Source organism: Ciconia boyciana, chromosome 3 (assembly GCF_034638445.1).
Source record: "Ciconia boyciana chromosome 3, ASM3463844v1, whole genome shotgun sequence".
NCBI classification, from domain to species: Eukaryota; Metazoa; Chordata; class Aves; order Ciconiiformes; family Ciconiidae; genus Ciconia; species Ciconia boyciana.
Window position 1 is genome coordinate 83,074,305 of NC_132936.1, and position 27,392 is coordinate 83,101,696.

At 40.5% G+C, this 27,392-nt stretch overlaps 1 protein-coding gene across 2 annotated transcripts; it reads left to right on the top strand.

The window, feature by feature from the left end:
- The first annotated feature begins 716 nt into the window (after positions 1-716).
- On the top strand, positions 717-27,028 carry TSNAX (translin associated factor X). 2 transcript variants are annotated; one of them, XM_072856339.1, is made up of 6 exons: positions 717-1,122; positions 3,161-3,268; positions 6,585-6,699; positions 8,377-8,507; positions 23,241-23,368; positions 25,031-27,028. In XM_072856339.1, the coding sequence occupies exons 1-6, from the start codon at positions 1,029-1,031 to the stop codon at positions 25,403-25,405; spliced, it is 951 nt and encodes a 316-aa protein (XP_072712440.1). In that variant the 5' UTR covers positions 717-1,028; the 3' UTR covers positions 25,406-27,028. The 2 variants fall into 2 exon arrangements, with proteins under 2 accessions (XP_072712440.1, XP_072712441.1); XM_072856340.1 differs by having other exon boundaries at positions 723-1,044; positions 25,031-27,022.
- The last annotated feature ends 364 nt before the right edge of the window (positions 27,029-27,392 follow it).

The following is a 27,392-nucleotide window of genomic DNA, read 5'->3' on the forward strand; positions in this document are numbered from 1 at the left end:
AGGTCAGATTAGCAATCCACAGTCCCCTCAATGCCCCTCTCTCCCTGCCTGCAGGCCAGGGACCTCTAGTCTCCTGCTGTGGCTGCTGCCTCCCCTGTGGCAGCAGCTACATCTGCTGCTTCTTGGATTTCTTTTCCAGATGCAGGTGGCTTCGCTATCAGATCTTTTCGGTGCATAGGGAGTGTCTCCAGTTTCCAGATCCTGTCTCACTGTCAGTTAGCATCCTCTCTGGCCTCCTTCACCTGGTACACCTCGTGGCTGGGGGCTGTGGGGCCCGAGCCCCGCTGGGCACAGCAACACGGCGCTTGCTGCTGGCTGCCCTGGGCGGTTGGCGTGCTCCGATTCACCTCGCGAGGAAGAAAAGCACCATGGTCCTGATACGGCAGGGAAGAAAGGGGCAGTAAGGAGACAGAGAGTGGGCAGAGGGCCTGAGAGGGAAGGGAGGGGGGTGAGGGGAAGGCGACGCGACACGACAGCCCCTTTCTGCGGGGCCAGGCTGAGGAGACTCGATCGCCGCGCCCCCTCCGCCTCCGCTCAGCTGGCCGGGCAGGGCGGTGGCGGAACACGCCGGCTGTCAGCGGGGGCGACGGGCAGGCAACACCGGGGCTTCCCCGCCGGCCGCAGGTCTGCCACCGGCCCCGGTCCCACAGCGCCGCCCCCCGCGCCCCAGTACTACATGTCCCGTCGTGCGGCGGGCGCGGGAGGCCCCGCGGCGGGGCTGCAGACTAGCTGCCCACGGAGGCGCCTGCTCGGAAGCGCGGCTCGGCCCTCGGCGCTACCCCGATTTCGCGGGCCACAAGGCCCGATATCACCCTCCGCGCCGCCACAGCTCCGCACCGCGCCTCCCTCGCCGCGGGCGACGGGCCGCCGCGCTCCGCCTGTGTGGCGTCTTGCCGTCAGGCAGCCGCTGGGCGCCCTGCCGTGCCGCCGGTGGGGCGGGGGCAACAGGCGGCGCGGGGGGCCCTGGCGGCGCGCGGGGCGGAAGCGGGTTGCCCGGGGGACGCGGCCTAGCTCGGCGGCGCGGCGGGATGAGCGGCAAAGAAGGTGACGGCGGCGGCGGCGCGCGTACCTCTCCCCCCCCTCTCCCGCGGCCCGGCGCCGGTTGGAGCCGGCGGCTCCCCGGTGCGTGGCGCAGCGCGGCCGCGGCCCCGGCCCCCGCCGGAGCGGGGCGAGTACCGCGACCCCTGAGGCTCGGTGCCGCCTCCCCGCCGGAGCGGGGCCGCCCGCTGCCACCTGGCGTGCAGGGGTATGGGCGGGCGCCTCTCGGGGTGTGCGGCCCATGCGCCGCCTGCCGCCGCCGCCGCCGCCGCCGCCGAGGGGCGGTCCGGCCGCAGCTGGCCCGGGCCGGCGGCTGTGCGGGCCATCAGGGGCCGATTCAGCTCCCTGAGCCGGCAAGAGGCAAAGGTGTGAGGAGTTAGAGCTGAGGGGGAGGCCCTGCACCTAGGAGGGGGCGGAGGTGTGGGCCTCAGCCGTGAACCGGTGGTTCCTTCAGCTGTGTCTTAGTGTACTCTGCCCTTATGCTGAGAGAGACCATTTCTTCAGAGGTGTTCATCACCTTCTCGCTTGGGCTTTACAGATATGTCTGTGAACGTGGTTTCAGAAATCTTCATCCTTGGTGGTAAAAAAGCAGGTGCTACAGCCAAAAGCTGAGCGCGTGTTAGGCCTGTAAAGCGCTTGTAGCAGTAACTGACTTCCAGTAACGCAGTGCTTGCTTTGTGGCCTGTGTGTTGGTTTAGCCTAGGGTCACACAGACCTCCCTTCGGCCAGAAAGTAGGCTCTGCAACAGGGAAGCTGGCTTTTCTGTTTTTATTGTTTGTTTTTTAAAATTAACGCTAAGCTACTGTTATTGTGGTCTGTGTTTTTTTGATATTCAAGTTGTTGGTTATTCAGTGGAACCTCTTCTCTCTCTATTTCTCTATTCTCTCCCCCGCCCCCCACTTCAGGAGGGCCTGTTTTTTCCTGTAGGTCATGGTGATGTTCCCAGCTTTTGGAATACTGTAGAGAGTTTAATTTTCTGCACTATTTCAGGGGTTGTGTTTGTAATGTTTTCAGCTGCTACAGGAAAAACAAAACCCTGAACTCATGTCCTAACAGAAAAGAAGGAAAAAATGATTTTCAGTTTCCTCTTTTAGAAAGTAACTACGCCCACTTCTGGTTTTGGTTTGGGATAATAAACAATTAAACGGAAACATTTTAAAATCCAGTGTTCTTCTGTAACTTTTAAGTAGCTTCCTTTTGTTCTTTTAAGGAAACTGAGAGAACTCCACATGTTCAAAAATGTATGCTTGTGTGTAAGAGTTTGCCAAATTTTGGCTTCTGTTAGGAACACAAAGTGTACAGCTGTCACAAAAAGGAGGTAGCGAGAGGGAGGAATGGTTAAAATGTGAATGACACAATGAGGCAGTCCTAGGTGAAGGAAGGACAAAAGGAAGAAACAGTACAAAGTGTAAATCAGTAGTAAAACACAATCCAAAAGAGAAGAGTTCTGGGTGAGGGTTTGAAGAGGGAGGGTAGGGAAGAGGCATATAAGGCCAGTTGAAGGGAACAGCTATATCGGGGTGGAAAGAGAAGAAACTGGTTAATGGGCAGAGTGTAAGGACCTAAGATGCTGTGCTGCTGGAGATAAACCTGCATACCTGGATAATGGCAGTCTACTTAAATTATGCCTTGCTTCTTTTTCTGATTACTGAAGACCCATGACATAAATAATTACAGTAATAAAAAAATTGTAGTTTTAATGACTCCTGTCAAGCCAAATATTTAAAATAATTTTAAAAAAAAAAAGGTCTAATCCTGTAGGCCTTTGCTGACACAAGGATTTCCATACAGCCATTCCCTTACAGAAAAGAAACATAAAAGGGTGTGCAGACCATACAAAAAAAAAAAAAAACCAACCAAAAAACTTGGGATCCTACCACACTCATCCATTGAAATTGGTAGGATTTTTTCTAGTTTTCACTAGGAATGTGGTGGAAAAACTAGCATGCTAACGTGAAGATGATGTCAGTTGGTAATAAGGTTCATCCAGTTACCTTATTCTATCCTGTAAAATATGGCTACAGTCAAGAATCTCTGAAGACAGCATTCTGATGCTGCTTATGCACTGGCAAAACTACTTTATTTTTAAATATATTTTTTGGTGTGTATCTCCTATTAATAGGATCGGGTGGGTTCAGAAAACGGAAGCATGACAATTTTCCACACGGTCAAAGAAGAGAGGAAAAAGAGAATGTTAATCCATCTTCAGCTTTGATGACATCTTTTAAATGTAAGTAAGCATTTGGAAAGCCAGATTATAAAAACATGTGGTGTAGAAATTGCTAGGAAATTACTAGTATTTAGTGACAGAATGAACCAGCTTTCTGTGGGGGAGGAACTTGAAACTAGTTGGACTCATGTTTCATACATTTAGAGCTTAGTGTTTTGCTTTTTGTGCAATAAAGTCCTGAGAGTGGGGTTTCACATAGCTCCACCAGAGTCAGGACTTCTTCCCTTTTTCATCCTACCTCCTGTTCCCCCTCCCCACCCTGCTTGTGCTGAACCTGATGCTAAACAAACTGCATAAGTGTTCAGCCAGACAAAAGGTGACCAGGCCCTTTGGTGGCAGAAAACTGTAGGATCTGCAGATGCGTAATGCAAAATTTGAGCCATGGGGACAAGAGGAGGAGATGGCTGCCTTTGGGGAGACCGAGAAGGCTCTTAGCTGTTGACCTTAGCTCTGGTGCGTAGATGACTAAGCTACTTTAATGTAAACCTGAATGCATTGATTTGTGAGTTGGTAGCTGTTTTTACGTGCACTTTTAAAAAGTAAGAGTTTAGCTAACTAATATAGACCTGTATGTAGACACTTATTTCAGTTTGAGTGCCTTTTAAAAATGAGCTTATATTTTGGTTTCTTTAAATAAGCAAGTGTAAACTTCCCTCTAACCAAATTGTTTTTATAGGATTTTGCACAAACCCATGTTTAAACTCTAGTAAATTTAGTTGAACTTTTTCATTAGATAAGCCCTAGAAAGGCTAAGTTGAGCTTCAGAAATGACAAGCCTTGACAGAAGAAGGAAGGAGATGTGATATGGGGAACATATTAATTCTTGGTGTAAAATTTTCCCCATCCCACCTATTTTTTATGAAGCTAAGAAGAAGTAAGAAGTGAAAAAATAAGAGCTGGATGGCTGTTATAGATGGTCACTTCAACATATAATTTCCTTGGTTTCTTTAAAACAGATATTTCTTTTTTTCTGTGTAAGTCAGCTTGGCAGATAATTAACTTTGACCCCTTAACTTTTATTTGAATAATGTACATACACTTGCACTTGAATTGAGTAGTGCAACTGTACTTCAACTTTAATTTTTCACCCTTAAGCATATCAGTTTATCATAAGGTTGCCATTAATTCAAATTCAAAACAAGACTTGTTTCCCTCCTTTCCCATAAGATTCAGTCAGCAGCATTTGGTTAATTTCAGAAAGGATGGAAGGGACACGGTTTATTCAGCTTTTCAAAGATCCGGTCTTTGTATTGCACTAGTGCTTATAAGCCCCAGACGGAGACACTGGTGGTCTTTGTCTCCATGTCAGGCACAAGCATTAAGAAAAGGTGTGCTCCAGATGGCTTATAATTGAGCAAGCTGTGTAAGGTGAACTGGAGTGGCGCACTATTTCTATGTATGTTGCTTGAATCTAAACAACTTAATGCGTGAAATTAAACGGTTATACACATTTTGCTCTTTTCCGCCTCTTTGGAAAAATGTTGTACTTGAATTGACATAGTTATCTGTTGGCACCAAAGATTTCTAAAAAATTAATGAGATATTGTCTTCTATAATAATAATTAATCAAAACCCAAGGAGTATTCAGTTACACCTTTTTTTGCTTAATACATTTTAAATACGACAGCTCAGTGATACAGAGAGTGGATAGTATCTTGGTTTGTAACATTAAGATTTATTAAGTGTCATTTTTGATGGTCTGATTCTGCACCACCAAAATCAATAGAGTCTGAGTCTTTGCTTTCAGTGATAGATTAGACATTAAAGTGGAATGTGTGGAGGAAATGGCTGTGTGGTCTCAGTGTGTTAGCCTGGAGAATCCCCCGAGTTCTAATTCTTTGCCATTTTAGGCAACAGTACAGTAGGTTTTCTTGCATCCTTTTAGGCAAAAGATTACCGTATTTGTCTGTGTTTTACTTCAGGTCACAAAGCACTTCCTAGTAGTCCCTAACAGGTTTGAAATCTAACATAGAAGTGTAAAAGCCACAACTGTCCAGATGAGACTGGGGGCATTGCTAATTGAGATTGGGTACCTCTTCAGAACAGTGAATTTCCTGGTAGATGAAATTTGTAAATGGTCATTGGAAATGTCATATGTGGCATCCTATGAAGGAAAGTACCAGTCACCCTCCCTCAAGTTCCTGTCATTATGATCTGAGGGAAAATTTCTTCTTGATAATAATTCAGTGGTGGACTTCACTCTCAGAATTTGGAAGACACACCCCAATCAGAGACATGTGAAAGATTTAAAAGATCAGTAGGAACATTTGTGACTTATCTTAGAGTTTCAGAAGAAGACTGGGGAGAACAGAACAAAATAAAAGGAACCAAGTTTTTATCATGGTGATGAGAAATACAGTTATTTTTGTAGCTTCATTTAAACTATGCTTGCCAGCAAACTGCTATGCTTTTCTAAAGTATATTCACTTGTCAGACCCTTTAAAAATGTAACTTCTTAGCTTATTTTCACCATCTTCTCACATGGACGCTTTAACACCTCACACAGTAATGCAGGAAATGTGTTAGATTTCTTATAAGTATCTATTAGTGGTTTATTTAGTGGAATAGTGGTCTATAAAATGTTAATGGTATCTGTGAAATTCATAATGTTTGACTGTGATAACTATATACACATCCTCTCTTCTCTGTGTTCACTGTAGTTAGAGTTTACATATGTAGGTCAGAAATCTTATTTTAAGTAATTGATCTCGCTTTGCTTTAGTACTTCTAGTTTTTAGGGGTATTGAAATACTTGACTTTTGACCAAGTCTAGTTGGTATGTGAAATGCAACCTTTCTTTTTACTAAATGGTGCATTTTTAACAGTATAAGTGCCTTAGTCAAATGCCTTTGTTTATTTGTTTTGTTTTAGAGACTGGTGAATCTTATTTACTAATGATTGTAGGGTTTTATTTTTTATTTTATCTTGCTGAATTTGGGTGAAATTTTAAGTCAGTTTCCTGAACAGCTGTATTGCAGAATAGATTTTACTAGTTAAAATAAGTATTTTACCTTAAAATTGTTTGTGCTGCTTTAAAGCATCATCAGGTTGATGTATATTTAAACCTGCCTTATTAAACAAAAGTAGTATTAATGATGAATTTTGCAGCTCTGGCAGGTGGTAGGCAGTGGTGGCCCCTGCAGCTGTGCCCCATGCAGGAGCAGCTGTGCTGCCCACCTTGAGAAAAGGCACCCTGGGGAAAAGGCTGGTGGGGCTGGGGCCCATAAGCAGTTACTGTAGCACAGGCGCTCTGCTCTTCCCCTACACTGTATACATGTGATAACCAGGCTTGTTACTGTAATGATTGACTCTGCAGCGTTTCAGCTGGAACTTGACACCAGGCATGATAAATATGAACGGCTTGTGAAGCTCAGTCGTGATATAACTATCGAAAGCAAAAGAACAATATTTCTGCTCCACAGGTTTACCAGGTGAGTCACATTGAGCATGAAAGTGTTGATAGAAACCTAGAAGCTGCCTTGCAGTGTTCTCTGTACTTGTGATTAATAGCTGCAATGTTCTGTTGAGAGGAATTTAATTAACTTCCCATAAACATCCTTTAGGGTGGATGTGAGCTAATGAATGCACACACCAGTCAGAGAACTAAAAGATGCTGGTTCAGGTTTCTCAGTTGGTTCTACTGATGTATTAAACAGGATCAGAGCAGTGAAGTATAACAGCAGATGAGAGCTTTCCAGCTTTCAGCAAGCTGGGAGAGAAGAGCATGCACCCTTCCTTCAGGTTAGTGGCCTCTGCAGTTACTTCACCATTTTAGTTTTTGCAGCCCCACCCTAGGTCATCAATGCAGAGAGGAGGTGACCTGGGTTCTGTTTACTTCAATACATACTGCAGCCTAAGAGGCTTTTGTGTGAGGTTTTGAGCTTCTACATGTTTTGTGTTCTCATGAGCCTTCAAGCAATCTTTGGAAGCCACAGACAAACTAGAAGAATAACAGGGAAATTTGAAGCTTTGCATAACCTGCTGTATAAAATGTTTACTGTATGTCAGACATTGGTCTTACGTGTTACAGTTATAACAGCGCTCTCTGTTCCTTTTATTTTTCATTTAATTTATTTTTTGTTACCTATCAGTGCATTTTTGCTGTAGTAGCAACTATTTATAGTTACCATAGTAGTAACAGCTATAAATAGGGATTATGAAGTTGCCCTCTTTTTAACTTGGTCGTCTCCTGCAAAGAGGCATTGTGATAATTCTAGTAACCGCTACAGCCTTGACTGTAAATAGCTACTCCCACTGCAGGGGCTAGATAGCTGGGAACTGGTAGAGGAAAGAACAACAACAACAACAACAAACTCCTCTTTACTCTGAATTTTAGATTCCTGTTTTGTAAGACATTCCTGTTTTTGTGAGAGTGGAAGCTTTCCATGCTGTATTTTTATTTCCTTCTACTTTGCTTTTTGCTATTATTGTGTCTTTACTTTCAGAAATCTGTTTGCTTTTAAATGTTTTCTGGAGAGTGGTCTATCAGTAGTTCCTTAAATAGACTGTAAACTAATATACCATATAGATTATTTGGGGGTGGGGGAGGGGTAACTTAAAGGAAATTAGATAAACTAAGCTTTAAATGCCAAGTATATATTATGGTTGTGAATCAGATATTTCAGCTGTTCCTGAATAGCATAGTCCATAATTACTTCCTAAAAAAAAAAAAATCATACATAGAAGTAGATCATGTATTGCATTTTGCAATGCTGTAAAGTATTGCAAAATAATGATTTTTTTTTTTAAGAGGTTGAAGGATTTCTGCAAATACTGCTAGTTTTCCAGAATACTTTTTTGAAGCCTTTGCATGTGTTTCTCATTGTTCTTACTTAAGCAATAATTAAAATTCTAGTCTGGAATAAACATCATGCTACCAGAACTGTGTTTGGCTGGTTGATTATTTTTATGGTAAGAATCTACAGAATTTCAGAATCTGCAGTAGGTATCAATGAAAGTTAAACTGTTCCTCCTTCCAATGACGGCTTTGCTTTTTCCTGAAGCCATTGAAAATGTATTGGTTAGTAAAAGAAAATGTGTAGTATTTTTTTAACTGTTTGCTCATGTTCTGAAAGCTGCTCTTTTCAGTTTCTGTTTTATGATTGCAGTGCTCCCAATGGGGAAGAAATACTAAATGAATCTGAAGTCAAGCTAGATGCTGTCCGACGGAAGATTAAGCAGGTTGCACAAGAATTGATTGGAGAAGACATGTATCAGTTCCACAGAGCTATATCTCCAGGTAAATTACTTTAAAATGGGGAAAGTATGCTATTTTGGACTAGGCTCAGATTCTCTTTATGTAGCAGTGGTTCCTCTTCATGCCGCAGGTCTGAATTTGTCACATTTCTATGGTTATAAATCAGGACTTGCATTAATCTTTGTTGTTAGCAAAGTTAGCTCTGGTATTAGAGAGGCTATTGCCCTACAGTCGTCTTATCATTGCAGTTAAATGAAGATTTAAATGGGAGACTACAACTGGGAAAATTTGGACCCTGACCTAAACTGAAGTTGGGAGTAGTTCTAATGAATGTACTGGCTGGTCTTCTCTGAGAGCAGTATGTGCAACACACTCATTTACTCCACCTGAAGGGTTATAATTTCTAGGAGGAGAGCAGGAGCGACTATCTTGTGAAATGATCCCATTCTGACTTGATAAAGTTAATGAATTAAAATCCTTAGATTAGCATTTTCTTTCTTCTAAAGACTCAGAATGTGCTTCTGCCTCTGTGTTACAAGCATTAAATCAGAGTTTATATTTGTTTCAATCGCATCTTTTTCTGCTCCGCTCTGTAAATAGCAGTCTTTACTGACATCCTTGAGATACTAAGTCCCAGTGCTTTCATGACTCTTGCTGTCAAATCATATTTCGTTGATGAATCTTTGCAGACAATCTGAATCTTACCTAAATTGTTATGCCTTGTTTGTGGCAACGCATGAGTAAAATATGTAACTGCTTCTCTGACATCTTGGTCATGGCATGAAAGTGTCTTGTGTTTATCGATCTTGTTTTAACCATATTGGAATGCTGTATATCTTTCCTTGTTCAGGCAAGACTTCTTCAGCTAAGGAGAGCTGGAGATTTGCCCTGAATGATTTAATTGTTTAAAAATATCCATAGGATTGATTTGATAAACCAGCAGCAAATACATCTATGTAATTTACAAGACAAAACAGTGCGCAGGTTAACTTGTACTTATGTCTTACACAAACTTAAGTTTGTTAAGAGTGAGACAGCTCTTAAGTGAAAGCTCACTTTGGCACTTCTGAAGCAGAAGGAGCTTGCCATGCTAGTCTTCAGTGGCTCTAATTCAGTTCCATAGTCCTCTTACCTATGGTGCATTGGGTTGTTCAAATTAAATATAAGTAGTTATTCTTAAAGAGCCACTTAATCTGTGTGCGTCTTGCTGCTCTTTATAGCTTAGTACTGTAATGAGGCAATGAAAAGAAAGAGATAATTCAAAACTCTGACGCTACAGATGGCCTCAAACTGTGAACAATACTAGTCCAAGTATATTATGAGCATCTTGACATGCTGTAAATGTGTTTGGATTTTCATTTTAAGTACTGCTTTTAAAAGATGAAAATCCTTGCATTCAGTTTTGTGAACAAAAATTTTTGAAAGCTTTGTTGAGACTTGTAAACCTTGTCTGAATAACCCCTGAAGTTTGTAGTCCCATGTGAGTCATACAATGCTATCTATAGAACAACAGCATTTGAGGTCTGCTACCTCATGAGTCTTTGTGAGACCTCATGGTACAAGCTCTCAGCCTTGCCATGTGAGCAAAATTGTTGCAGGGTAGCCAGTTACCCTGCATCAGCTGCTTCATCTGAATTGTCTTTATTTTCTTAGTATGTGGCTTCATGTAGGTAAATTCAAAGAGGTGTACCTACCTCTTTTTACTGAGGGGCAGCTTGCCTGGAATTAGCTTGCATTCATCTCAGGTGTAATAGAGTACGCCTACATAGCAGACATATGGAAACTTATCGCGCAATAACTTCTGTGTGTACCAATGTCTTATAAAGCAAGCGAGCAAACCTGATGCTAGGTTTCTATTTCCAGATTCTCTCCTCTGAGTAGAAAAAAATTACTGGTTTTGGTTTTTAAAAAATACATCTTTTCCAACCTGAAAAGTTAGATTTTTTTGTATGAAAGATATGTAAACTTAAGCTAGTCATAGCAACCTGAAAATAAAGAAATTAATGAAAAAAATTCTGTTCAGGTTTGTTTTGTGTATTTGGTAAATACTCATACACAGTCAGCTACACTGATTCTCCTGCGTAATTGATTTCTGACTTGCATAAAGATATCTGTTAATATCAAAATGGGCCTGAATAAGCTCTTTAGAAAACAACTGAAAATACGCTGTCAGAAACAATTCAGCATTTCTAAAACTTTTCCCCAGTGTTTTAAATCTCAGCCTCTTAAAATGACTAAGATGTATTTGTCCATTGCAGAGCAGGTCAAATGACTATAGACCTCTAGCAGAGGAAGTTAGAGGCCTGCTGCATGTGTATGATGACTCAATGCCTCCACAGCTGCAAACCTTTTAGAATAGAGTATAATAGACTATTTCAGTTGGAAGGGACCTACGATGATCATCTAGTCCAACTGCCTGACCACTTCAGGGCTGACCAAAAGTTAAAGCATGTTATTAAGGGCATTGTCCAAATGCCTCTTAAACACTGACAGGCTTGGGGCATCAACCACCTCTCTAGGAAGCCTGTTCCGGTGTTTGACCACTCTCTCGGTAAAGAAATGCTTCCTAATGCCCAGTCTAAACCTCCCCTGGCACAGCTTTGAGCCATTCCCATGCGTCCTATCGCTGGGTACCAGGGAGAAGAGATCAGCGTGTCCCTCCCCACATCCCCTCCTCAGGAAGCTGTAGAGAGCAGTGAGGTCCGGCATCAGCCTCCTCCTCTGCAAACTAGACAAGCCCAAAGTCCTTAGCCGCTCCTCACAGGACATTCCTTCCCGCCCTTGCACCAGCTTTGTTGCCCTCCTGTGGACGCAGTCAAGGACCTTCACATCCCTCTTAAATGGCGGGGCTCAGAACTGCACACAGTTATATATACAACAGCACATTCGTAACACTTGCATGGGACTTGGAGTGAGATTGTCATAGAATTAAAGAATTTTCTTACTACAGTCTTAAGACAACTTAAGAGAATGAATCTTATTCACCTCTCTAGGTAAAAAGAAAGGACGACAAAGAGGTATTAGTACACTAAATAATAAGGGGGAGGAGAATTAGACTCTGCTGTCCATCTTTCCATCAAGCAGGTGTGCAGTTTCTCAAACAAATGCCTGAACTTTGTGGTTTTCTGGACAGAACTAAAAGATAGAAATACTCAGCCCCCCCCTTTGCATTTCTGGACTTAGAACTGGGAATGGCTGTACTTTTACCTTTTTCCTCTCTTCAGGTGACATGAATAAGTGGCAAGTCTGTGGAACCTCATCAGTTGTATAATACTGCCTGGCCCTGAGATCTCCCCGTTGTTTCTGTATGTAGGTACTTCTTGCCTCATTAAGAAGACTGTATATGAAATCCAACTGAAATAAGTTGCCTGCATTCCATTTCTGTAGGTCATCCACAGGGCCTACTTAAATTCTATCTCTTTTACAAGATGCCCCTCTGTGAGAGGAGTTTGTGCCAGCTGGTGTCCATTGTGCATGTTTTGTAAGGGCGCGTGTTAGAATGCGCTTCACTTCACTGAGAAGTGTCTTCTCTTCACTGAGAAGACAGGGAATGCTTTTAGGCATTGTTTAAATGAGCTCGTGTGTATGACAAGTATGAAATCCAAACTTTTAGCCAGAGCTTTAGTCTTACCTTGTTCATTATATCCTCAGCTCTCCAGTTAGTCATTGGGATGGCAAAAAAAAGAATATGCAGGCTTAAAGACTTGTAGATCTTGATCGTGCTGGAGCTAGGATCAAGGAGGTGTCAGAGATGTGAAGATGTTTGATGTCAGGATTATGAAGCTGAGATAGAAAACCTAGAGACATGAAGAATGAGGAGACAGTTAGATAAAGAGCAACTGTGAGAGGGAATGCTTTATTCCCCCTGTCCCCCGCTGTTTATGAAGAACTGTAATTGTGAGGGAACCAGTGATAAGAGTTAAGAATGTTGCTTTTATTTTTGTTTTTAAGTCTAGTGTTCTTTAACTGTTGCTTTGCTTTTGTTGCAGTGGAAAAAGCTTGCGTGCCTTTTTGAAAATAAATGTAGCTAAGAAAAGTGCTAGATCTTTTGTCCCTATGTATTTCCTAGAGCTGTAAGTCTTGACCTTCCTTTCACCTAGTTTTCAATTCTGATTTTGTATTTTAAATAAATTCTGGAGAACTAGTTAAAATGCTTTTATGAACAAAACCATTGCCATTAAACTGCTTTTTTCTTCAAAAAAGAATAAAGAAACGCCTATGTCCCATATCTCAAAAGCAGCATGTCCAATTAACCTCAAACTTCCTAAAAATATTCTCCTTTGTCTTGAAACCAAACATGAAACATCCTCCTGCTCCCCACCCTACCTCTCACAGAAAGAGTAAAAGGGATCAAAACTGGGCTTATAGTGGAAATCATCGTAGCAGCCTTAACTGGGGAATCATGACTGTATAATAAAGCTGCCTAATACATATTTTATTCAGTATAATAACTGTTGGCCTATAAATAGAAGAGTGCTATGAGTATAATGCTTGGGAATATTGTTTGCCACTTGTAATTGTTAAATGCTTTTTTTGGGGTTACTCCAAGCAGTTGTTCTTTTGACTTGAAGATAAAACAATTCTGGCAGAGCACTAAAGGAGTTTCATGCTTTCCCTCATTAAGAATAGTGCTAATGGCACGCAGGTCGTTTCCCCAAAGGACACTTGCATGAGCTCAAACACTGAGTATAGCACTAATTGAACAACAACAAAAACTGATGACTGTTTTCTACACGTTTCTTAACAGTACAGATTGTCCCAGGGGATGATTAAACAAGCAAACAAAGAGATACTGAAATAATGAAGTCTTTTTTTAATGTAGAGCTCTTCATTTGTTATGTTAGAATGTTCTGCTTTGTTGATATTTTTAAAGCTTTACTATTTGTAATATAGAATTCCTGCTCCTTTGCCCCACTTTGCAATGTATACCTTATATATCCTGTGAGGAAATGTGTACTGTTTCTTTAAAATTGTTGTGAGACCCTGTGCAAGAAAAGGACTGCAAAAGATTGTATGAATTTATGAAAGGGAGGAAGAAATTCTTCAGGATTTTATATATGTATATATGTGTGTTTGGGTATTTATATATATATTTAATGCTAAAATACTAAGGAAAATATCAATGGTATACAGGAAAGACCTGTACGAGCCTTAAAGACAAGAAAGAGGGTGCTCTGCAACATGTTAGGATTTATGGAATTATTCTAAGGTTGTTGTAGTGTTGTAAATCTACTCTGTATAAATGCAAAACTTGTGTAATGCAGAAGGAAACTAAGAGTTGCTTGATAGGTTGGCATTGTGCGGGACTGAATGGAGTACCTTTTTAACGTGATTTTGCTAAATGAAATCTCCAGCTATCTGAAGACTTACTGAATTTTTTGTCCCGTAACAATAAAGGTGTGTGAGAATTGTAAGGCTTTTGAGGTGTTAAGCTATTGTCTATAGGGCAGCTTGACTGAAAAACCTCTTGGAGTGATAGTTTTAACTACATGTTGATGTTTTTACAATGACGTCATTATACTTGCTCTTAGCAGAATCTAGGTGTGGTATTCTCTTCACAGCTGATAGCTGTACATAAGACAAAATATGGAATGAGGAGCCCATAATTCTTCTGGGGCTTCTTCAGTAGCGTGGCACAGTAGATGCAACTAGAGCATTGTTGTCTGACCTTTCTGTTTGCTGTGTGCCTGTGCTAGCAGCACTGGTGAGTGGAGTGGTGTGCACAGAGAAGCTCATTAGCTCTTTATCATGTTTGCACTTGCTCTCAATAGGATTAGATGATGAGGCTGTAAAATGTCAGCACCTTGTCAAAACTATTGCTCTGTGACTGCTTCTGCGGATGATGATGCGGGAAATGCTGTGTAAAAGTTCAGCATTGACGCAGTCTAACACATAATTTATCTTGTGCAGGCACTATTTGTGTTCTGAGAGAATTATATAATGGAGCTTATTTCTGTCTCCTGCCTTTTGCCATTTAGAGTCACTTTAGGCGTGTAATCATACTGCAAAAAACTGCATTGCTAGATTGGACAAAGTCAGTTAAGTCTGTGTGAATGAAAAGGAAATACTTTAATTGTGCTAGAATACCGTTTTTTAGCTGCAGTAAGTAGGAGCACCAGACATGATGCTGTAAGAAATGCTATGGAGATGGGTGAGGGCTGTCCAAACAGGCCAGATTTAGATTACTGATTATTTAAGTAATATTGGGGGTTTTGGTATTATATGAAGGATTCGGATTAGAACATGAACTGAAGGAACTATCCATGTAATGATTTCTGTTTTACCTGTTTTTTGATTCTTAACTTTTTCACTCATAATATGGAAAGAACATCTCATACTCGAGCTGTGCTAGCCACCTTTGTATTTGTAGACACCTATGTATTTCTGAAATAATACCAAGGTAAAGAACTATTCTATGCATCAGGAACAGTAGGACATTTTTTTCTTCTTAAAGTTTAAAAACTGTAATAAAAATAGGTGGCATATTTAATCATAGGTTGGTGATACAAAGGAAAAGCTTTTTACTGCATGAGGAAGGTATCATGAATTGTAAACATCTCACCCAGGAAAAGACTTGAATACACCTAAAACTTGAAAGGAAAGCTATCCATGAAGGAAGCAATCAGGTTTCTGCAAGATGGTGGGAAGACATAATAACACAGGAACAGGATGTAACTGAAGAATTAAAGTTCATCTCTTTATGTTGTGGGTGAGAGGTAAAATGCCAGAAATGGAAACAAAGTTTCCTGATTATACTGGAAAATTAATGGAATTTGCAGTGAATAAGCTAACATTTTTGTTAATTTCTTTGTTTCTCTGTTTGTTACTTTCTCTGTTTCTCTGATGTTCTCACACCACCAAGTGTGCCAACAAACTTTGTCAAACTCATTTTCTTCACCCTGCAAGTTGCTTATTTGAAACTTGATACCTTCAGCTTGTTGCATTTTACTACGCTTTGATTATTTCTGGTTCATGCCTTTTTTTCTAGGTTCTTCCACGGAAAGTGAAAAATCAGCAACTGCAAAGCCTCTCACTTTTTACTTTCTGTTGTGGGTTTTGTTTGTCCGTACACAAAAACTTAAAACAAACCTAGGAAAATGAATGTGAATTCAGACATGACCAAACAGGGCATGCAGTATGTGAGCATTGATTATCAGCTGATCCCTGAATGAGCCATTGAGTTCAGCATAAGCCGTAAATTCAGCAGAAGCCGTTGAAGGCAGCATAAGTCCGTAAGCAAAGCTATATACAGTCTTTTAAAGATGTGTGCTGTGGATTGGGCCAAACAAAGATTGTCCATTCCTAGTTCTAACTTAAAACCTAGCTGTCCTAAAGTCCTGCAGTACTATTATGGCAAATACTGCAGTTACTTACATGACAATCTGAAACTAGTGACATTGTTTGTCTTTGAATTCAGTTTCACAGCTAGCAAATGGAGGAGACCTTGTGCTCTGGCTTAGGAATTTTTTTCGACCCTGCAGCTGTTAACATCAGTAATTCACAGACCAGAGCTCTCCATCCTTTACAGGAACCAAGTGCAGGTGGAACATGAGAGAAGACCAAGAAAAATCTATGAACCTTTTTTGTTTGTTTGTTTAAAATCACACAGGAGAATGTGTCAGAGGAACTCCATTCCAGGAAACAGCTAGTATAGCTCATCGTGATTAGGTTTTTGTTTTGCAGTCATGTGGTGAGAAATAGAGGTTGGTGAGTGGTGATGTACCTTTTTTACCATCTCACCAGATCTATATTTATGAGGGTAAATGGCCACTATTGGTACTTCTGACGTGCTAGTGAGTTGGGGCTATTGCATGGAAACAACATCATCTTGAGGAGAACTTTCACTGGGGTTTGAACTGAAGAAGCTGTGTTGTGTTAGGTGCTCTTCTGTCTTTGATCATTGAACATCCTGGCTCAGTCAGAGCTTCCTTTCTTTGGTATCTTGAACACTTACCCTCAAGGCTGTTAGTAGTGTAAAATTTAATCTAACTGAATGTCTGTATCAATTATCAAGGCAATTGGAGGTAGTCAAAGAGATCAGGAAGACTACTTGTCACAGGAGTAGTTTGAGGGGTTTTTTTGTTTGTTTTTTTAAGAACTCATGTAGAACATTGGCTGCTTTTCAGAATTACTACATTTTTGGGGGGAAATAAACACCCCTCCCCCCCCTTCAGAACAAAAAACTTGGTTACAAAAGTAACCATGGTACATCCCTCAGGTCTTCAAGTAGGAGCAAAACGAAAGCTTGTGTATTTCTCATCCACAATGAGTCATCTGCAAAAAACCTTAGCATTTGTCATTTGTACACGTGTTTCTAATAACAATAACAAAAAGACTTGATTAAACTGTTCTAGGCAATGAGAGATTAAAATATTCTTTGCAGTTCTCTACAGGGTTTTTGTGCCTGTTTGGAGAAATAATTTAACTCTCACAGGCACCTGTGCCTATTAAATAGGAACCTGTATTTGTTTCTGTAGTTACTGGGAAAACAGACTAATCTTGGGATTACCTTTTCCCTAAAGTTGGTGTGTATTCAACTTTAAACAAACTGCAAACAATATTAACACTTCAGTATCTGAAATACATCACTTCAACACGTGCAGCTAGAAGGGAACAAAACTTCTTGGTGGTTACAGATGTGTCACATAGCAATTGACTAATCAACAAAGCATTCAGGGCTTAATATGAGAAATGTGCATCAGTTTAATTATTGGTATAGTAGTAAACCAGTTTAGACAAATCACTGCTAGATGTAATACACATTCTTTAATTATATTCCATTAGTAATCAGTTCAAGGTTATTTAAAATAAGTTTTTCTGACAAATATTCACATCTGGGTTTGTCCTGTTTCCTAAAGTAATTTCAAAACCAAATTGATAAAATGGAGCAGTTTGTTTATGTGGATGTGGACTTAGTTGTGTTTTTTCTCTCCCCAGTTCCCTTAAAAATTTAGACTACTTGTAGCCCTATCTGCTATAATGACTCAGCTTTTGGTATTACTCAGTGAATAGAAACAGATTCCCCCCCCGCCCCCCCCAAATTTGTAAGCTTTTATGGACATTTGTTCTAGTGCTTTTATTTGTATTTATTAGTTAGTCCCATTTTATAAAATCCATCCCTGAGTGGAATTATTCTTTTAAGCCATTTTTGCAACAGGATGTCCAGAGCATGCCTGTCTCTGAGGATAGCTGGCTTTATGCTCTCTCAGTGTACTGTTACAAAATTAACCTTTGACTTCATGCCCACAATCAACAAAGCAGTTGGATTGTTTCACAGCCTCAGTTTTAGTTTAATTACTTAAATTTTTATCACTTGTGCTTGGAAGGAGACATGTGAATCTATGGAATCATTGCCAAGTCTGCAGAGAACTTAAATGGAAAAAGACTGAGGTGTGAATTGTCAGTTTCATCTTAATAGGATGCTGACTGTGAAGTAAAATGATTTAATTTGTGTATTAAATGTATTGCTTGTACTTGTCTCAGTTGATGTACCTGGTTGCTTATTTGCTTATTTCCTGAGTTCTCCCCTTCGTTGATCAATATGCTTGTAGAAGTGGGTTCTTGAAGTCTACCATCCTCCCCATATTCTGCAGAGCTTAGTAATAAGGACTCTCCAGTTTAACTTTGTTTTTTCTCTGTTTGGGATTTCCACAAGAATATGACTCCTTTTTTTTCTGGGTTGGGGGGGGTGTGGGGGTTTCGTTTTTTTGTTTTTGTTTTGTTATTGTTGGGGTTTTTTAATGAGAATGTAACTTGCCAGCCTAAACATGATGATAAGATAGAGCTGTGGCTGTGCTGTTTTGATTTTGTAATGAATTTGCAAGTGGGTAGTTTCACATGACTCGCCCTGTAAATAATGTGCCCCACCCTTCATATAGTCATCCTGGAAGAAACTTGCAGTGTATATTTTCTTACCATCTTTCTAGTGGCTGCTATTGGCCTGGGATTCCTGCTGCACGGTTTAGGGGAGGAGCTGGGTAAGAAAACACAGGCTGTCATCTGCTTGTGTCCTAAGCATCAGCAGAGACTGCTCTGTGAACAAAAAGATACAGAGAAAGAGGAAAGAAAGAGGATGAAGGGATAGAAGGAAAATAAGTTTGAGCAGAAATAGGGAGAGAAGAAGCTTATTCGGGAAGATGACAGGTAGCATTGGCATTGCTAACCTTAAGAGCTGAGGGGCATGAAATCCATTTTAACCCATTTTTTAACTGTTGAACAGGTATTTAAAGGAGGAAATGATGTAAACAAAATTTTAGGAGGAAACTTTCACCTCTTGTTTGATCTGTCATTCTGGGTTAAAACTTCGGTGCATGCATCTATGTATGTCTCGGGTGGAATTAGATTCTATTTACCCTAACCTGACTCCTGCAATTAAGGAATTTCTATTCTTTACTCATTTTTCAAATAGAACTATCTTTTCCTACCCCTTGTACTTTCATTTGACTCTTGGATTGAGTGCTCCAATGACTTGGTTTTTTGAAGAAACCTGATTTCTTGCTAAGTTTCTTAGAGAAACTGCTTAACAGTTCTTTCTCAGAGCTTGCATATAATAATTTACGGATAAGGATAAATGTCTTGAATATCAGCTGATACAGCTGGCAAAAAAAGTGCACAAACTTTCAGGCACAAAATCTCCTCCTTTACAGATAATATGTGCTCAGAAGATATCTCAGTGTAACTTTCTAGTTCTTATGTAGAAAATAAATTTTCAAAATATAGAAGGAAGCTGTTATACTGGGTCACTGTAACTTGTCACTAGTACAAGCTATTTATATAGAGTAAATGTAATAAAATATCAAAATACTTAAGCATTTTGTTACCTTACATCTGTAACTGTAAGAAGTGCTAGTAGAACTAACAGCGCTTTTAATTGGGATTTTCAGTCTGTGTACTAGGAAAAAAAAATTGCATAAAAGGCAGTCTTACAAACTATTCCATTACTGGCAGCTCAATCCATAAATAAGCCAATTTTGGAATAAATCCAAAACAAGAGCATAAGGGGAAAGGTATTGTTGGATGGTGTAGTGAAATGGGATGGGGTTTTTCACCTTGGGGATTATTTGCTGAAAATAGCGGATGTCCTACCACTAAGCTAAAACATAACATGTTTAAACATCCTTCTACCTGCACATGGAAACACCTTATTTCAAGGTCTTGGGTCATTGAAGTGTCATGTTGTAGCTACTTCTGGAAGAAGAACTTTAAAAAGAAAAAAAAGTCAAGTATTATTCTTTTTTGCAAAGTAGTTGTTACCAGGATTTGTTACTAGTCTGTTTGTAATGGTAACAACTTTAAATGAGGTTTTGTAAGGCTTACTTGTAAACAGTGGGAGATAGATTCCCTAATTGTGAAAACGTGACAAATGAGACTGTGTGTGCAACATTCACATGGTGGCGTTAAACACAAGAAGCGAGGAGAAGAGTAGAACATGTCAGCTAGGGTGGGATGGTGGAAGGAAGCAAAAATGTGTGTGTGTGTACACATACATATAAGTATGCCTATGTAAAAAAAAAATACATAAAAATGAATGAACGGAGGAGCCAAACACTTATCCTGGAAAAGAACAAAATGTGTGTGGAGAAGTAGTAAAGTGGAGTGAGCTGAAACTGGAAGTTATGATTGAGAAAACTGTTTACTAAAAAGTTTGAGAGCCGATTTGATCTCTCTGAGAACTTGGGAAAATGCCAAGTTGATTCTTCATATGTGATAGTCTTCTCCACAGATAGCAGAGAGAGATTCTCACAGATGTTGTCATGTTGAATGCTGCTGTATCTGGTAGCTTACAGCTTATCCACAGAAAAAACCAAAATTTCGTAATTAATTACTGGCCGTGTTACATGAGAGGGTATGTCAGGAAAAGAATGGGTGATGAAATCTACCTCTCTGCAGCTTCTGAAGTTATTTATCTTAGAAGATCCTGAGTAGCTTTTATCTAGTATTCTTCTATTACTTGTGCCCAGAATGTTTTACTTGAATTCAGCTGATTAAATTATTGTATTTAATTGGCCTTGCCGCTCCCTGTGTGTGTTCTGATTTGTGAACAGCGGTGCTGAGCGTGGCTTTGGTTGCTGGATGTTTATTCTCCTTTTCCCACTGCTGCTGTCAGAAGCATAAAGGGTGCAGGCTGAATTGCCTTTCTGAATTGCCTCCGCTCACCTTGCAAATACATATTTAAAAGGAAGACAGGCAGGTCACTCATCATGCTTTTGTGATTGTGATTTGGAAAGCCTTCTACAATTGAATTTTCCCTTGAGATTGCCTCTAGTTTTTCAGGGGTATTTCTACCCTCATCTGGTATTCAAATCTGTGTTCTCTTCTTTCTGATTTAGACTTTTTCTTTGATCCAGATGAATCTAAATTTGCTGCTTCCTGCATATCTCTCTAGGCTGAGGTCCTGGCCCTGTGGAGGTCAGTTGAGGATTTTAAGATTAATCTAATGGAAACAGGTTTCTACTTCTGGTACCCTTGGGTACCTCCACATTTTCTCACTTTATGCACTGGCAAAACTATTGTCTAATCCTGGCCTTCTTGCAGTGTGATACGGCAGCGTCACCTCTTTGCTTCTCTTGAAGTGAAACCATCCCCTTAAAATGGCTCAGAACGGCTCTGCTAGAGCCATCTCTGTCGTGCTACAGTCTGTTCCTTTCACGTCCTCCTGTGGCGCTTTCTCTGTCCATAGGTCAGATATACATGTGCATGATTGTGTCTTCAAAACTTTTTTTTGCTTGGTCCTGCCATGGCTCTTTGTTCCACATTTGTTTCTTCTTTTTTTCCACCGACGGTGCCGACTTCAGCTTTCTGCTCATGAACTTTTCCCACATGCTTTCCCCAAATCTGCCCTCTACACGAGGAAACACTGACAGAACCTGTGAAATCGCTGTCTGAACAGCTCTTTTTTAGATCTCACCTTCACTGTAATGCATACAGAAAATCACCATCTGCTAAGTAGGTAGTGAGAGGTAATTGTGTCAGGTGGCTGCAGATGGCATACAAATCCGGTACAAGCTACATTTATTATCCCATCTTTTATTTCCTTGCTAGCACACCACCTCCTTTTGTCCCCCTGCATGCCTTGTTTTTAGAGTATTAAGTTCTTTTGGACAGAGCTGTTGTTCAGTATATTCCTCTTGTTGGACATCACAGTCCTGTCTGGTTGATTTTTTTTTTTGTCTGGAGTGATTTGTAACAACAGATGGTTTGTCCTGTACATGAATTTCACCTAACCTGCGTGTTTTAAGGAGCCTGCTCACTAATTCCCACAAAACAGAGAAATAGGAAAATTCAGTTTTAAACAAGTATCTACTGTTGCTAATAAGATGAAACAAAGGAAACTTTTTTTTTGTAGGTGAGCTGCCTTGCTTTTGATTTATCTGCAGTCTTTTTCTCTGCATTGTGTCCTGTGTATTTGTGGACTCGTGAAATACTAATCTGCACTCTCCATCATACAAATGCTGTATTTTAAAAGCTCCATTATCATAGAATGGTTTTGGTTGGAAGGGACCTTTAAAGGTCATTTAGTCCAATCCCCCCACCCCAGCAATGAGCAGGGACATCTTCAGTTAGATCAGGTTGCTCAGAGCCCGTCCAACCTGACCTTGAATGTTTCCAGGGATGGGGCATCTACCACCTCTTTGGGCAACACAGTCCAGTGTTTCACCACCCTCATTGTAAAAAATTTCTTCCTTATACCTAGTCTGAATCTACCCTCTTTTAGTTTAAAACCATTACCCCTTGTCCTATCGCAACAGGCTCTACTAAAAAGTCTGTCCCCATCTTTCTTATAAGCCCCCTTTAAGTAGTCAAAGGCCACAATAAGGTCCCACCGGCGCCTTCTCTTCTCCAGGCTGAACAACCCCAGCTCTCTCAGCCTTTCCTCATAGGAGAGGTGTTCCATTCCTCTGATCATTTTTGTGGCCCTCCTCTGGACCAGCTCCAACAGGTCCATGTCTTTCTTGTGGTGAGGACTCCAGAGCTGGATGCAGTACTCCAGGTGGGGTCTCACCAGAGCAGAATAGAAGGACAGAATCACCGCCCTCGACCTGCTGGCCACGCTTCTTTTGATGCATCCTGGGATATGGTTGGCTTTCTGGGCTGCGAGCGCACATGGTCAGCTCATGTCCAGCTTTTCATCCACCAGTACCCTCAGGTCCTTCTCTGCAGGGCTGCTCTCAATCCCTTCATCCCCCAGCCTGTATTGATACTGAGGGTTGCCCCAACCCAGGTGCAGGACCTTGCACTTGGCCTTGTTGAACCTCATGAGGTTCACATGGGCCCACTTCTTGAGCTTGTCCAGGTCCCTCTGGATGGCATCCCCTCTCTCAGGCATGTCAGCTGCACCACTCAGCTTGGTGTCATCTGCAAACTTGCTGAGGGTGCACTTGATCCCACTGTCTGTGTCATTGATGAAGATATTAAACAGTACTGGTCCCAGTATGGACCCCTGAGGGACATTATGGGGAGCTGCTGTTCAGTGTGTTTCTGAGAGTAGCATGATGCTTTATACTGATATTACAGAAGGTTCTGAATGAAAAATGCAGTTGGAGTAAAAACTTGAAAATGTTTATCTACTGTGTTCTTGGTCTGGTTTTTGTACTTCAGAAGCGTGCTATGTTAAATTATGTTTTGATGTTATTTCTGGATTATCTTAGTTTTCACTTTTTGCTAGTAACCTTAAAATAGTCTCACTTAAAAGATTTCTAAAAAAAAGTAAATGTGAGCATGGATCATTGCTGGAAAGTTTGAATCATTAGCTTAATTCTTCTGCTATTTTTGCAGGACTTCAAGAATATGTTGAGGCAGTCTCATTTCAGTATTTTATCAAAACACGATCTTTGATTAGTGTTGAAGAGATCAACAAACAACTAATATTTACAGCAGAAGACAGAGAAGAAACAACAAACACGGTAAAAGTTTTTCTTTTCTCATATAACAGACATCTCTTTGGGATGGAAATGCAATGAGTAGGCTTAGTCACATTTTTGGCATCTGATTAAATAAGGCCACTTAGTGGAATGGTATTAGATATACGTGTAGGCTTTGACTCACTTGTTCAAAACATGCTTTTTATTCTGACAAGTAGTAAACTAAATCCGTGGGATGCAAGTTTATAAATTTCACATCCTTTTTATTCAGAGCAAAGTGAACTCCTTCTGGTAGGAGGGAAGATCCAGGATAGCAAAATATTAGCAAATAAATGTAAAGGCGGGATTTTTAATGGCTGCGACTGCCTGTAAGGCCTGCTGGTGTATAGTGATGTAGCAAAAGTTGGGGGAGACAAACGAATCTATGGCAGGATGAACTCCATGAATGAAAGCTTACTGCTGGTACTGAACTAGTCCCAGGGGGCACTGTATTCAGCTTCTGTTAAAATACACTGCGTATGTCTTAGCTTGGTCATTTGTAACTTTCCTGGAGTTGATCTTGATCAGAGGACAAGCTTGTGTCCCATCATACCGTAGCCCTAATACCATATCTGCTGTTTCTTGACTTGCCTGTATCCTACCCTGCCCTAAATAGAACTTTCTGCATAGGGACAAACTACTGCCACTGACCACAGAAAACTGGGTACAGTTTGATTGTTGACAGGGGACAAAAGGTGATTTTGTAGTAATGTACCAAAATGCACCTGCAGTGCACCTGGAGTGTACAGTAATGCACAGCACTACTGCTTTAGATGAACTCCTGAGTCTGCTTCTGTTGAAGAGATTCTGCTGTAAAGCGCTTTTTATTCTTTCTTCATTCTCTTGGTAAGGTATTTGCAGAGAAGCCAAGTTTTTAGCTTAAGTTCATTTGTTCTTACCAGAGGCAAACCTATTGTGGCACACTTGTTTTAACAAATTGTGAAGCTGTTAACCCCTGCATACATGCCTCTGACCAGATTTGTGAATTTAGGTGGATAGCGTGTTATGGGAACAAGGGAACAGAAATAAACCTGCGTCGTCTCCCATGTTACCAATATTTTGACAATGAAATATATTGGAAACTTGGATATAGGAGCAAACTTGTAACTTTGTGATGAGTTTTCTTCATGAAGTATTTTTTTAGCTGTTTTAATGAGTTCAGTTGATATAAAACAGATCTGAGAGAACTGTATCTATCAGCTTCTTGTAGAAAATATATTTTGAAATTCAAGATACTATTGCAAAATGATATGATTTGTTTTCATAATGCAGACTCTTTTTGATTCTTGATTGCTTTGGTAGCTTTGGACAGACCATTTAGGGAAAATTTAAATCTATTAGGCTGAGCCCAAAAAAAGCAACTGCAAATAAATGTTGGTACAAAGATGTGATAATTCTGTTTGCAAATAGAGATGGTAGAAGCAGGGTATGTTTAACATGCTTGCTAGAATGGAAATCACATCTCAAGTGGAAATGATGCTTTCGTACCTTCTGGTGTGCTGGAAGGAGATTAGTACTTCTGAAATAAGACTGTGTAAGTGTCATGCAATTTAATTTTCTGGAATGTTTTTAATTACCGGTAATGTTAGATAAGTTAGTGTGTATTTGAACCATTATAGACTGCTTTTTCATAGTTCTCTGTACCGGACTCTGCTCTGTCCTCAGACCTCCAATTCCCATGATAAACAACCACACACTTGGAGCCTGAAGGTAACACCTGTAGATTACCTGCTGGGAGTGGCTGATCTAACTGGAGAGCTGATGCGACTGTGCATCAGCAGCGTTGGAAATGGTGACATAGACACGCCTTTTGAACTGAGCCAGTTCTTGCGTCAGATTTATGATGGTTTTACTTTCATTGGCAACACTGGACCTTATGAAGTATCTAAGAAGCTGTATACCTTGAAACAGAGTCTGGCAAAAGTAGAGAATGCCTGCTACACATTAAAAGTACGGGGATCTGAAATCCCAAAGCACATGCTGGCTGATGTGTTCTCCACCAAAACGGAATTGATTGACCAAGAGGAGGGTCTTTCTTAAAATAAGAAGACTGTCACAACTCAGAAAGGAAGAGGACTTAGAGAAAGATTTTAGTTATGGTTTGTGGGGTTTTGACCCTTCTCAAAGTTTTCTAGGTAGAGACATTTTTAGTTTTATCTATGAGAAGATTGTTTGCAGTGGTAATTTGTAACCAAAAATACTTTTTATGATGTGCAAGAGAACAAATGTTTGACTTTGTCCTCTCGGTATGGAATTTCCTGTATTGCTCCATTGTATCTTCTTTCAGAATGGCCAAAATTTCCACTGCGCTCTACACCAGTGACTGTCAGTTGTGTGAGTCACCTCAAACTGCTGTTATCAGTTTTCAGCAAGCACAGCAGTGGGGAAAAAAAAATGGTTAGGTACTGTTATTTAGCATTATCTATAGGTTTCTGCTGAGCCCTGTTTTCTGAGTATTTGGGTTCTATACTCATGTCATACCTAAACCAATGCACCTATGTATGTGTAAATTCATCCCTTGACTTGAAACTGAGGTGGTCTCAAAGGTGCCATGTAACTTAAGTTTTCTCTGATTAATGCTTTTGAGCATGAAACTGAAGCTAAGTCAACTTTTCACCAATTGATAATGAAGCTAATTACACCAGGTAAATACTACTGTGCACTCATTATTTTGGGGCTCCGTTTAAATTGAGCTCTGTTTAACACTGGTACTTCACAGTTTTGATATGAGCTAGAAAATCCGCAAAAAAATAATATTGTGGAATGTATTGGTTTACATTTTTTGTAATACAGTTTAATGCAGAATCTCAGATCTGTCTGTTTGTAGACAAAAGCAGAAGACCTATGAAGTATGTTTACCATTGATAAGTTGGTGTTAGGACAAGCAGTTTTTGGCCAAAACAGATGCAGCGTGGTGTTGGAAGTCTGTTCTCCATTGTTTGTGCTGCCCTGAGGATCTCCAGCAGGGTTGAACTTTTATTAGTGAAAAAAGGCTAGCCAAGTTTTAAATATCTGTTAGCAGGAACTATATCATGTGCATGTTCCTATGGAAAGGAAATTGCAAACAGAAGTAAGGCAGACATTCTGACTTCCACATTTATCTTTGAGGTGGGTATGTCACCATTGGCAAAAAATCAGGGCTTGCTGCCGGTGTCTGAAGTTACGAAAATCTGATAATGTACATTATGCTAAAGGAAAACAGATAAAACAACATGATCTTTAGACTCCAGGAAATAGGCCTCCCAACTGCAATTGAAAATACTGCATGTTTTTTATTTCCACTTCCATGTGCTGTGATACTGCCAATATTTTTTCCCATGAGTATGTCCTGGGTAGCTGGGATCTTCTGACATATGGATAGGAACGGGTAAATACATTTCTGTCACATTTTTCCATTGTTTCCCCATAAAGCAATATGTGGTGGGATTAACAACGAGTGGCTTTTTTCCTATTGTTTAATACTATTTTTTACAATAAATTCTGAAAAGCAGTCACTGCCTGTACGTTGGTCCTTTTGCCTGTTGGTCCCTGCAGTAAATAACGGTGCGAGTTTCCCACTCTGCAGGACTTGACTTGGAAATTTCACTCTGTTCTTATATTCATACTTTGAGGGGTACTTTCTAATCCTGAATCTCTTTTCTTTTTCTCCCTAACTTTATTCTGTGAAGTCTGAAAACTGGTTAGGATAGAAGCTTCATGTGATCCTTTTGAATTAAAAAACTGCAAAGGATTCAGATGACAAAAGGAGTTTATCGCTGGAATAAATCTGCAATGATACCCACATTTTTACATCTCTCCTTGTTTTTTCCTCTGCTCTTTTTCTGATGGGAGGAGGGGGAAGAAAGGAGAAGGATACTTATTAATAAGGAATGCTTTTGGTTTGTTGTTTTTTTTTTTTTTCTCCCAGAAATGTATGCATCTAGTATTTCAGTTAATGCAGGTAAGGGTATAGTCCTGTGTCTTTTGGCACAGCTAAATTTACTGCAAGTAATTGCATGTTGAGTGTATGTGTGTGAAGCGAAAGCAG